General features: G+C 47.0%; 1 protein-coding gene across 1 annotated transcript in view; it reads left to right on the top strand.

The window, feature by feature from the left end:
* The first annotated feature begins 10340 nt into the window (after positions 1-10340).
* The window catches only part of slc22a7a (solute carrier family 22 member 7a), a 12748-nt gene continuing 9601 nt past the window's right edge, over positions 10341-13487 (top strand). The window contains exons 1-2 of the mRNA XM_040146252.1: positions 10341-10691; positions 12311-12414. Of these exons, the coding sequence (XP_040002186.1) occupies positions 10341-10691; positions 12311-12414 (455 nt within the window). The remainder of the gene's footprint in view (positions 10692-12310; positions 12415-13487) is intronic.

Genomic DNA, 13487 nt, shown 5'->3' with positions numbered 1-13487 from the left:
TGTTTGCAGTCGGAAGTGTCTTGTTATCAGTTTAACAGACAAATCAGTCGAGCGTCTGTGGTTAATGCAAAGTGAGCACTAGAGGTTTTCAGACTTCAGAGATTACAACCAGAGAGTTGAAAAAATGACTTTAGCAAAGAGCGTCGGTGGGTTTTAACGGAGAAGGACCAAACCAAGCTACAATGACACAATGTCCCACTTGTAGTTTTTCCATGGGAGCAGTAGTTTTTATTTTGTTCTCTCAAACAAATCGCTGTTTTACTCTCAAGACGGTTTCAGTTTTTTATAGTAGCTGCTGTAGAAGATGGTGATTTTATCTTAGCAAATGGAAAATAAACTCCAGGGAGCAATGAATGAATAAGTGGGAACCTGTGCTGAGTTACTGAAGCTAGTGGAACCGAAGCTAGACAGGAAGCGATGTCACGACTGTGGTCCTCTACTAATGCTTCCTCCTCAGGGACAAAAAACGGGCCCACTTCTACACAAAATGGTGTTTTGTTTGGGTTTTTTCTGCAGCGGTGCCTCTAATCTTTGCTTTTATATGAATGACCAGAAAGTTCTTCCTCTTCAGGCTTCGAAAAATTATTGAAGTAAAGTAAGAAAAAAAAAAGTGTCTGTGTGAAACCGGAGGTACAGGATAAAAAGGTTGGGAAACGTACCATGTGGGGTGTTTACAATCCTTCTGTCCTTAAAGACCCCTGTGTCCTACTAAATGTCCTCCAAAGTCACCTGAAGGATCAATAGAACCTCCTCCAGAAATCCAAGCACCCCATGAAAACCTCATCAGCCTCCTAAATCGGTGAACTACAGACTCATCTCTAAAACCCTCAACGATAGAGCACGAGAACCACCTCGTGGACCCCGACATCCTCCTACAGAGTCCGCAGACCCTCCTCACAAATCTCCAAAACCTCAGCAAGTACCTCTGGAAACTCCATCTATCTATCTGACAGACAATCCGTTCCTACGAAGAGGGTTATTCTAACTTCCAGCAGGGTTCAGCAGAAGGGTTCGACCGATCCCCCACAGCTGCTGGTGACTGATGAAATCTTCATTTCCCTGATGCAGGAAGTTTATGAACCGGCTTTTCTGATCCGGGGTCTGGTTTTTGCTCTGCAGACCTAGACCCCATTCACTTGTCCCATGGTGAAGGAGCTTCCCTGAGTGAAACAATGACAAACTGTTCACACGTTCAAGTGCTGAAGAATCTGTTTTTTTTGGGGGGGGGGTTGCGCTGTTTTAAATTCAGTTCGGTGGGAAATTTGCCTTTTTTCACTCCCTCTTTAAATTTGACAAACTAGGTTTCTATCAGTGTTTCCTATTTTAACCGGGATTGGTGTAAAAACCGTCGCCCACCTTCCCTCCGCTCCTCCGGCTCCTGCTCTCGGTGCTCTCGCTCCCCGCTGCCTCCTCACCGGCGGAGTCCTCCTCCTCCCCGTCCTCCAGCTCCTCCGCACCGGCCTCCTCCTCGGTCCGGAGCCGCTTGGCTGCCCGGTGGTATCCTCCTCCTCCTCCGGATCCTGCTCTGTCTTCTCCCGCTTCCATCACAGGCGAGACGGCGAATTCACGGATGAAGATTTTCGGTAAAACGGAGGAAGAGACGATCGATGACACCTGCCGGATCCTCCCCTCTCTCTTTCTCTCTCTCTCTCTCCTTCTCTCTCTCTCTCTCTCTCTCTCTGTCTCTCTCCCTTTCTCTCTCTCTCTCTCTCTCTGTCTCTCTCTCTCTGTCTCTCTCTCCCTCTCTCCCTTTCTCTGTCTCTCTCTCTCTCTCTCTCTCTCCTTCTCTCTCTCTCTCTCTCTCTCTGTCTCTCTGTCTTTCGGTTGGCTCCAAAGATAGGAAGGGACGCCGACGTCTCACTCTGTCACGGTTTCAGGAACGAAACGCTGACCAAGGTCAAGGTCAGCCTCGTTCTCGTTATACTTGGTTTAACCTTGACCACATCAGTGTTTCTGAAAGTCTGGTTTCCCTTTATCACCCAAGTTTACTTTGTCATTTTTATTTAACTTGGGTTTTTTTCGTGTTACAGTGTTTTATTTACTTCCACATCAGATTAGATACAGAGATTGGTGTGTTGTGGTGCAGCCACCTTCACATATGTAAAAGATTTTTTTTTTCTTTTTCTTTTCGCTAATGAAACTGCAAAGTCACATGCACCCGCAGTGGACGCGGGAAAGTTAAACCTCGGTGACTTAAATCACATATTCATACATATCAGTGAACGCAGAGAAGAAAAGTAAGAAAATTCTAATCTTGTGTTGATGCACGACGCCATGTCGAGATCCCTGGATTGTCAAGACCGGTTCATTTGCAAGGTGTAGTCCAGTGGTGGAGGAAGAAGTAGAAGAAGTATCAGCAAGCAAATGTACGAAAAATTAAAAGTATTATGCTGCAGAATTCCCACTAGTGGTGGAATATTCTTACATTACTGGCTAATTATCTTTGATCAATATATAAGCGGCCATCTGATGAGGTGGCGCTAATTTTTACTGCTTTACATGCCGTTGGGTAAAAATTCGTCTTTTATAGACCAATCAAATGTTTTGTGTGTGGAATCTTAATCTGAAAGGCAACCACCGGTCAGATACATGTGAACGCGCAGTGAGACAAGAGCAGGATATTTGCTTCTAAAACGTGGAAAGTGGAGCAGAAGTACACGGAGGCGAGTAGAAGTACCTCAGGTACAGCAGAGTGAGCGAACGCGGCGGCTTAGATCCCTTCCACCACCGCTGCGGATGCAGAATCACGCAGGTTGAACCGAGTACGGTAGCAGCTCTGAGGGTGTCGGTGCGTGGAGCCGATCTATCAAAACTGTCTGTCCAGCACTTTAGTCCAGGGACAGACCTCTCAGCGCCGACCGGTCAGACCATCGTACAATGCCTTTATCTCGTTGCTGCTCCCCAGAGGGCGAGCCCCCAGGACCTCTCCTCTAGCGCCACCTCGAGGACGAGCGGGAGATAGATTGTCAGGATGTGGTTGGTTTTAAATCTGGGCCTTATTCCATATGTTGCTCAGTGTGTCGGCCCCAGACCAGCGTCTCTGGGTGGGCTGATCTCTGACTCTGACTCCGAGCCCATTGGCTCCTGCTGAGGACGTTTCCTGAAACAGCTGCTCACTGTAGTTTTTTATCAAACCACACGAAGGAAACGGTGCGTTTGCTATTTTCAGCGGCGGATTCATCCACGTCTGGCGCTGTAGTGAGTGTTTGTGGCAGCAGGATGGTGTGTGCGTGTGTGTGGGGGGCTGAGTCTAAACTACAGTGTGTGTGTTGATGGCGATGAAGGAACGTGTCCCCCAGAGCAACACTGCGACTCACTGATGTGTTGTAATAGCTTTCTGTGGCTCAGAGGAACCAGGGCGGGGGCCCCCGAGGGTCCGGAGGGACCCCGTTCCGAGACACCTTCCGTGCGTCATTCTCCAGGACTTCAGGTGGCAGTTTGGATGTTTTCATCGGCGACCTCACGTGCACTCCGACCTCAGCAGGATCAGGCCTGATCAGCCGGTGTGGCCACGCAAGACCTTCAATCCCTGACGAGGCGTCCTAGTGTATAAGTCGGTCACAGCGTTGACGCCAGTCGCTGCTTCGGTCGTTGTGGCCGGTCAGAGTATGTTTTGGATTTAAAATCAAAGTGACCAGTAACTACAGCTGTCAAATGAAACTAGTGGAGCAGAAGTATAAACTGCCATAAACTGGAAACACTCAAGTAAAGTATGAGCACCTTGAAACTGTCTGGGGTCCAGCGCTTGAGTACATGTACTTAGCTCACTGAGTACGAATCACACCCAAACGTTACATCCTGTCCCAAACCGCCAGTTTAAAGGTTGATCTCCCTCTTTGCAGGCAGAAAAATCCATCCGCCACGAGGGGAAAGCTAATCCATCACATATCACCTGTCCTGCAGGTGTTGTCCACGCTGCGAGATGACGGCGCAATTCAAATTAAAGTTGTATTTTAAGAAAAAGGGAGGTTCCCATTCCCAGTGTCTGCTCGGGGCCTTTTATATGATTGTTCTTGTTGTTGTTATTATTATGGCTCAACAGAAAGATGTCTCTCATTTAGTCAGGGTTACAACTGCAGCTCTGAAGTCAGTTCCGGGGTTTGTTTTTCTTTCCAAAGTGACGCGTCACCATGTCAGCGAACAGCGTTTGGATCTTTGAGTTCACTCACCTCCCCTGCATCTCTCCCTGTGTGTGTGTGTGTGTCACACACTCAGCTCTCACACAGACACGCTGCTGAAAAGCGAAACACTCACTATGACAGACCGAGAGCTGTTGGACTGCACCGGCGGTGAGAGACCTGTGGGCGGCAGCACTGTCACGATGCTGCTCTGACAGCAACGCGCGCGCACGCACATTGAAGGTCACCCTTGTTGTCATAGAAACATGGCTGATGACAGCTGGTTAGTATACCTCGTTAAGGACACGACCATTCAGCCGAGTCTGCTATGTGTGTGTGTGTGTGTGTGTGTGTGTGTGTGTGTGTGTGTGGGTGCGCCTCAAACCGCTGCTTCGGCGGGGAGGAGTCCCTTTGTGGGGGCTGAGGAATGGACCACGCCCCCACCTGCTGCCCCTCCCTCACCTGGCTCAGACGTGTCACAGAGGTCATCAAGGGGTGAGAAACAGGCGCCTCGTGTCCCGACGAGCAGCTAATGTGGTCTCATTCCTGAAATTCTGTTTACATACAGATGTGGCCGAATGAAACCTCCCATGATCCCGTCTGTTCATCAGCTGACCTTTGTGGGAGGTCCTGAGATTTGACAGAGCTGACAAACTCTTGTTCTTCCTGTTATCTGGCCTCACGGCTTCTTCGCTGACTCTTATTCCTCCCTGTTTTTGCGCTTTTTATGCAGCAGGTGACAAACAGGTGTGTATGTCCTTTGTTAAACGACATGTTCCTGCACAGTGACGTTAATGTCAGTAAACCTTGTCTTCGTGAAAAAAAAAAAGAAAAAAGTATTTCCGATAATCACGTGAAGGTTTCTCAAGCTTCTTGTCAACAATCCTCATGATGCCGACGTTGCTGAGTTTTCTTGAACTCGAACCCGGTAACACCTTGTAACACAGCCCGACATTTACAGTCTAACCCGTTGCCGGACCCCACCGGGGCCTTAATGTGGGCACACTGGAACAACACAAGGGAGAAACAACCGGACATTTTAGAGGAAGGGAGAAATAAATGATACTCTGCGTGCTCTTGTAAACGCTGTGTAACTACAGCCACAGCGCTGGAAACCAAACCGAAGCTCGGAAAAATGGTGTTGACGGCCTCTTTCTAATCGTGTAATTAAAGAGGACAATGGGGAGAACAGCCTCACGTTCTATCACAGCACGAAGAGCTTATCATTCCTGACAAAGTCTGTGTTTTATCAACAAACGTTAAATTCGGAATAAAGACATGGTCGAGAAAAATGGGTTTATACTTCTGAAAAGCACAGCAGCTGCTCGCAACAGGTGCGCTGGAGTAGGAAACAAACGCACCTTTGTCGAGTGCACAGCAGCATAATAAAGTCATGAAAAACACAAACATAGCTGTTGTTTAATGAGGAACCTGCTAACTATTCTCTTAACGCCTCTAATTACACGGTTCTGTTTCCCAGTACTGTGCCGGTGGGTTCCCAGTACCTGCAGAAATACTACCTTTCCTCCATCACTCCACGCTCAGTTGGCAGTTTATTAGGAACGCCTAGCTAAGACTAAGTCCTGTAATAAATCCCCCTTCGTGAAGGTTTCAATGTTCGGTTTGTGTTGAAACTGTTTTAGAGAGATGTTGACTCATATGTATGATCATTTGGGAGGATGCAGTTTGTGCTGCCGTTGAGCTGTGTTGGATTATACAGAGAGGTGTTTCTGCTATTTAGTCGACCCTCACTGATATAAACCTGTCGGCTGGTTGTACCTAATAAACTGGCAACGTGCTGTATTGGCCAAAATTAAAACCGCTGTTGGTTTCTGTCGGGGAGCTGCTGCACGGCCAGGAATGATCTCTGATAAACATGTAACTCACAGCCTCGGCTAATGTTCATTGGCTCACGCCACCACGTCCGACTACTGGAGCCTCGTCAGCCAAAATCTGCCTGGATCGATATTTTTGTGTGAACGATGGATACGTGTGGTTCAGGCGATGATGAATCCACAGAGAAATCTCACCTCGTCTGCGCCTCCACGGGCCTTTTAGCCACTTTTAGCTGCTTGTTTTGGTTTACCAACACTTGTCGTTCATACTCAGGGTTTCCAGCAGCAGCAACAGGCAGGTGTTTTCACAGAAACAGCTGTAAAGAAACCCGCCGTCCACCTTCCTGCTCAGTGGCAAACAGCAGACAGACCCAGTCAGAGACGGAGCATTTAGCAGCTGAAGAGCTTGATGTTTCCCTGGTGAAGACCAAACCCAGAGCTAAAAGAGAGGGAGTGCTGGACTTGGATTCATCAGGTGACATCGCTGCACATGGCTGATCATGTAGCTCTGTAACTGCTGGGTGTGGAAATAAGCAGCTGTTTGTTAACAAGTTCACCATATCAGCTGGTAGTTATCAGAACTAATTAACTGTTGGAGCAACTTGAACACAAAGTTTCTTTCAAATCCAATCCAGACCTTTACAAACCGTCCCTCGACAGTTGAGGGGGATGAAAACAAAACCCTGTCCAACTGCTTTAGTGAAGGGAATCAAGAGAACAATATTTCTCATAGGATTCGGGGAAGTCATCAGTTCAACACATTTTACTCACATGGCAAAACGCGAACACAGAAACTGTTTTATCACAGCCTCAGAGAGAAAACACAAGGTACCAACGCTGTGTCTTCACGTCTGAAATTAAACTTTCCTTTTACAGTTGTCTTATATTCCCAGCATTCCTATTCACATCAGCAGCAGCATCAGAAAAGTACATTTCACTTTTATTTTCTGTTGCTCCTATTTGCATCTTAACAGTTTCAAGCTCTTCCCAAATGGGAATTAGATGGTCATAATTTACCATATGGCCTTTTTCTTTTTATTATTAGGTAACATTTACTTGCTCATGTGATATCTCTTACTGGAGATCAGTGAGGACACTTTTCTTTCTGATCATGGCTCCAGTTGCCCAACCGAGTCCTCGTGTTATGTTTTAACACTGGACACATTTCGGCGTCCACTGTCGACAGGGAATCAGAGTTTTTCAGTCGTCCAATTACAACTGAAATTTCTACAGTTTTAACCAGCACGGCTGTCTACGTCGGCCTTGTAAAGGGAATGGGAGGATGCAAATGAAGATTAGCATTGAACCAAGTTTCAGTTTCTGTTCCAGGTCCTGAAAACCGCTCGCCTCCAGGATTGGATACAAACGGAAACAACAAGGTGTTTGGAAGAGCTCTTGGAGAACGTTGTAGACCTCTACTTTCCGCAGTGTTTGCTAGCGAGAAAGCGACTCACTATCTTGTGCGTGTTCACATGCCCACAGCAACAAGTGGCGGAGGCCATCAGCTCTGGCTTATTGCTGTCGCATGAAATCTACTCCTTTGATTGCTTCCTCCATTTTTGTGTTGGTGGTGTGTTGTGACGGTCCTGCGCTGATGTATGCAGGGCGACGCAAACTTTTAAGCCCTAAAATATAAAAAACAAGGAATGGACCTTGAGGCAAAACATGTCCCAAATGTCCCGTGTCTCACATGACTGAGGTTATCTGAGCTGTAAACTGTTGTAACCTTCACTGCTGTGAAGTTTCCAGACAGTGACCTCGAAGACACACAGCATCTGTTTGCACATGACCAAGCACCCAACTAAACAACTCCTACACGGTGAAAATTACATTTCACATTTGATTTTATCATCTCTTTTGCTTTTTGTAATTAATGTGTATTTCCAAGAAGAATACGTTTTCATAAGCACATGAGCGTCTGCTAATGCCTCAGGGTTGGAGCTGAGACAGATGTTGCCAGGTGTACAACAACGTATTTGTACAGTAATTTAGCCCTTTGTATGATGTGCAATCAGTAATTCAAACAACCACTAAATGGAACAATAATTCTGTCATAGTGTCCCTAAAATGTTCCTAGAAATACATGTTTCAAAATGTCTGGATAATTCTGGAGTCTCTGTACGATTATTTGGTTTTTGGCACCTGGCAACGCTGGCTGAGACACAGCATGAAGTCCCCTTCTCCTCCATATCCCAAGCAGCCACAGAGACAGATTGGGGAGATGTGTCTTAATAGATAGATTTAGCTAACAGTGTAATGGCTCAGAAGACAGGCTGGACTCAGACTTTCAAGCGAGATAAAAACACGCATGAAGATCACAAAGGCAAAGCAAATACAGAGGGGGCAGCCGAGGGCGAAGTCCAAGGGGGGCCGGGCTGAGCCAAGGTCCAGAAGAGCAGGCAAGGGTCGTGCAGGCAGAGAATGGCTGAAGGGCGCCTGACACATCCTGGCAGGGTGGAACCGGGGTTGGTTTAAGTACCGTAACTGACTGGGGAGGGGGAAACAGGTGAGCAGGTGGGTGTGGGGACTCAGGTGGCTGGGAACAGTGGTGACTGCCGGGCATGCGGTTGTCTGCAACGACAGGAGAGTTAAAGGAAAACAGGTAACAGTAATGGCCCCCGCACAGCACCGCAGCCAATCGCCTCCAATCACCACCTGGCACACGCCTGTTTGTACACATTCTCACTCGCTAGCACACCTGTCACACATCAACACCACGACTAAATATGACCGCGGCCGTGACATGATAACACGCTACTGTTGCACGCTAACCTTCTGATTTGAATGTCCCCGTGATCTTTCTACAGGTGACGTATGAATAATGAAACTGTCATTTGGTGAGTTCACCACTGCGTCATTCGTATCGGAGTTCACACTTTGGGTCACTTTTAAACCGTTGTTAGCGTTGTGTCGCGAGCAGGAACGTTTTCAAAACAGCAGTGGAGCGTTAAATGATGCCCGCTGAATAAAGCTGTGCTGATAAGGCCTGTCGTCGGCAAATAAAACCCGGCAGACCAACGTTATCGAACCTGGACGCTGGGGAGAGAATTGAGAGAACTTGGTTGTTTCCTGCAGTCGAAAGTTGTTTTTCAGCAGCCGAGTCAGACGAACTTTATTGATCCCACACAGGGAAAATCAGCTGTCACAGCAACGGATTGAGATGAGTAACTTAAAAAAAAAACAACATTATGAACATGCACTATGTACAAATGAAGAATGAATAATAAAGCAGAAGTTGCTTTTCCTATACACCAAAATAAACAGTAACAATAAAGACAAAAATAGTCGCAAGAAATGTGTTTTGACCAGATGTGAAAATATCCACGAATGGACCGACAGGGAGAGTTTCCACACCAGCCTCAGCTGTTAATTTATTAAAGAAAAAACACGGCGGCTCACCGCGGTTTGTTGACGGTGGAAGTTTCAGTGGCTTCCTGGAAAAATCATCGTCAGTGCGACTCAACAGTATCAATATCGGGAGCCGGACGGTTGTTTTGTCTTCTGAGGAGAATCCAGTTCGTTCTGCCGTTGGTCAGGAAACTATCAGTCATACTTCTGCCTCGGGCATGTGTGACACAAGCCTGACCGATTGAATCCACTGAGAAATCATTTACACACACACACACACACACACACACACACAGAACCCGTCACGACCCCCTGGGGGACCTGGGCAAAATTCTGTTAAGGGGCCCTGCTACCTGACCCGAGAGCAATGTAAACCTTATCAAGTATAAGATGCTTTTCATTCTCTATGTATCCATTTTGCCCAGCTAGTCAACATTTAAAATTCAATATTTAATCAATAGTCAATGTCAGTCCTTTGCTTTCCATCTTGCATTAGTCCAGAGTTGTAACTAAACCTTGACAGAGACACTAGATAATCATTGTCTTGCCCACATATTGTCTGGACTGGTCCCACCAGAGGTTGCACGGCTGGAACGTTTTCTGAGCTGCAGTTTATCAAACTTAATAGATAGCTGTATTTCCCTCTCGCTTTGGTCAGGACACGAGCCTGGAAGTGGACGGCAACCGAACAAGACAGAGACGGACCGAGAGTCGCACTGTCTGGCGAGGTGGATGAGACGGGCCGAGTCCAGAGAGGGACGCGAATGAACCTATCGTTACTGGTATTTTGTTGACATCAACAAAATAACAGCAATAAATAAAATGGCCCTCTGGTGGTCTCATGGGTCGGGTCGGCTCTGCACACACACACACACACACACACACACACACACAGCCAAGCACCTCCCTTTTTACTCCACATTGTAAGAAGCTGATTCTTGTCAACTGCAGACAGACTGAGAGAGAGACACAGAGAAAGATCAGAGGACGAGTAGAGAGAGAGTCCAGGCGCAGTAACTAAGGAAACGCAGAGCTCACCATGAGGTTTGAGGAGATCCTGGAACAAGTCGGCGGCTTTTCCAAGTTCCAGTTCCTGCTGATGTTCATCCTGTGCCTCCCCCGTGCCATCCTCGCCCTCCACTTCCTCCTGCACAACTTCATCTCAGCCACCCCTCCTCACCGCTGTGCCCTCAGGATCCTGGAGGACGAGGACCTCGACCCTGAGGTGCTGGCCCTAAGGATCCCCCGTCAGGACGACAGCTCCTTCAGCTCCTGTAGAGTCTATGACCCCCCGCTGACCTTCGACCTCGGCCAAGGAAACAGGACGGCACCTTGTCCACATGGCTGGATCTACGACCGATCACAGTTCAGCTCCACAACTGCCACCGAGGTAAGAAGAGGTCGAATGAGAGAGGCGTGCCACACGCCCCACAAAGTCTCAAGCGAGTGTGTAAATATTGATTTTTATTCTTGGCTGCATCATGGTGCCGAGCGGACGACTTTGGGTGTTTTTCATATTCGAAGCCCCGGAGACACGGGAATGAAATCATGTGAAAGAAAAGGTTGAATTCCTGCTGTTACTTTTAGTCCTGACATTTTCGGAAACAACACACACACACACACACGTTTTAAAATGAAACGAAATCGGTACATCTTTATGAAAAAAAGGTTGAAAAAATAAAATCAATCAGTTTCCTTTTTTATTTTCATTTGCACTGAGTTAGATTCATACCTGTCTCGTTCCAGGAACATTTGTATCAATAACTGATTGGTTGATACAGTCTGTGGTTTTAGTACAAAGATCCGTTGTTTCTCCTAGAAATTACGTATGAATATCTATGTATCTATAGTACAAAGCTGCTTTTGTCCCCAGTTGGACAATTAACTGGTCTTCAGTCTGTAATTTGTCCCCAAAAGTAGCATATGACAGACACACACACACGCTCGAACCGGACACCTACACACACTTGTGTGTCGCTGTACAGCTTTTCACCTTTGGCACAACAGGTTTATCACAATTCCGTCACAGCAAACACCCACAAACGTTCTACACCTTACCTTCTTAAAGCCTGGAGCACACTAAGCGCCCCAACCTTCCGGCCTTGACTTCAAGCCGAGCGTCGCGGCCTTTCCCTCTGCCCGCCTGCTTCGGCCGGCAGGTCACTCATCCCCTCCGTCCTCTCAACGCGAGCTGGTTCTGGGGAGTGACTGAGCGGGAGGGGAGCCCCCAGCTCGCCTGGGCAGGTGCTAGCTGCAGAGGCACCGGCGTTAGCGCCGCTGTCTCGGCTGCGAATCCAAAGTTTTCCCGAACCTGATGCGAACTGAGTCCGTATTTTTACAGGGGGTAACCATGATGTCGGAGCGGGAAAAAATAACCCACGACTTGTCGGGTTGTCAGGCTGGTACGTTAGCTTTTCTAAACTACACAACGTTTGGACCATTTGCAACAGCGCCGCCGATGGAAGGAGGCCTGACCAGAAACAACCGCTGATCAGTGGCAACATAAGAGGAAACACCACAACAACAGTCTTCTATGTTCCTATTTGTGAATAAACGGTTTGCAAATTGAATAACCAATACTGAACGTAGTCAGATTTAAAAAGACATTTTAGCAACAATTGCAAGTGACAAATAATTGTTTCCAGATTTTTCCAAAGTTTTTCTTCAAAATTTTGCAGTTGAGGATTTCAGGGGGTCTCGAGTGTCATTCAAGGGTCTCGGACCAGCGCAGTGACAATCCCTGTAACTGATTTTGAAAGCTACAGCTTCCTAAGCTGCAGTCCCTCTAATGTCCACTAGATGCTGCTCCAAGAAAAAGACCCCAAACCCTTTCTTAAAATCCGCTCTCGGGAGATAATACCACCTCCTCTGACGACAGTCTGGGTGCAGAATGTTAATCAGACATTAAGGTTCAGAGGAAGGTGTGTTTTAGACACCTGTGGGTGACATCCCAGTAAGGACAGACAGGTGCTATGCAGGCGGCGGTCTAACCTGTCTGTCTCTGTGCAGTGGGACCTGGTGTGTGACGCCAAGCAGCTCAATCAGGCTCTCGCCACATACTTCTTCCTCGGGATCACGCTCGGATCCATTCTGTTTGGACACCTTTCCGACAGGTGAGTTCTTCGGGATTCATTATCCCTCCAACCCTCGCAGGGTCACGGGGTCACACTGCTCCCGTGACCCTGTAGGCGGGTGACCAGAGGTTGTTACTATCTATCACTTGTTCTGTAGAAAAAATACTCCATTACAAGTAAAAAGTATAAGCGAAATGTACTTGAGGTATCAGAAGTAAAAGTACTCAAACTGCAGAACTGCTCCTTTTAGTGTTGCAGCCCACATGCCGCAGTCCGGTGGAGGAAAGACCGGAACACATCAAAGTAATTCAGTAATACAACACGTGGATGTGGAGGATCAAACGTGGATAATCGTTGATGTTTGATGAGGTTACCGGTAATTATTATTGATTATTGAAAGCATGACCGGAGTCCCGCCTGTGTTTTAGACAACAAAAAGCTCTTTGGTCGAGGTTCAGGGAAGACGGCGGTTTTGGTTCAGTGTAGATAAACAGATTGTGTCTGATGTGACGGTGAACTTTCTCTGTGTTAAACCAGACCGGGATCTTTCCCGAACCTGAACCAGGTGCTGGGAGAGTCCGGACGGACCCGTAAACCGGTTCGATGACGCTGGAGTCTCTACAGGTGGTTGTTGTTCTGCAGGATCAGACGTTGTGGTGGAAAACAAACACGTTGTCTGTGAAGTTTTTACTGATCCAGCGGTTCGGCGTCATCGAATACATAAATGAACAGCATTGCCTCATTATGTTAATCGAAAACCTAATCCAGTCACAGTTATGTTTCCTTCAAAAATATATCTGCTGTTGTTATATATAAACGTAATTTCTAGGAGACAGGGTTTCCTCTTTTCACTCTTTAATTACGCAATAAAATAAGGTTGTAAACGTCATTTTCCACAAACTTCGCTCTTGTTTCCCGGTGCTGTACCTGTATGTACCCACCATTTACAAAAATACTTATAGTGTAGTATAATGTATTTTTCCTTTTCTCTAAAATGCCCCGTTGTTGTTCAGTACTTTATTGGTACATAAGTACGACAGAATTGCCCTGTAAATTGGGGGCGTTACCTTTTACACGGTGTTGTATGTGTTTACAGTGCAGCCAAACAAACT

The sequence above is a fragment of the Xiphias gladius genome, chromosome 15, assembly GCF_016859285.1.
Source record: "Xiphias gladius isolate SHS-SW01 ecotype Sanya breed wild chromosome 15, ASM1685928v1, whole genome shotgun sequence".
Lineage (NCBI taxonomy): Eukaryota > Metazoa > Chordata > Actinopteri > Istiophoriformes > Xiphiidae > Xiphias > Xiphias gladius.
The sequence above is the reverse complement of the archived record's forward strand: the minus strand, read 5'-3'. Positions and strand labels throughout refer to the sequence as shown.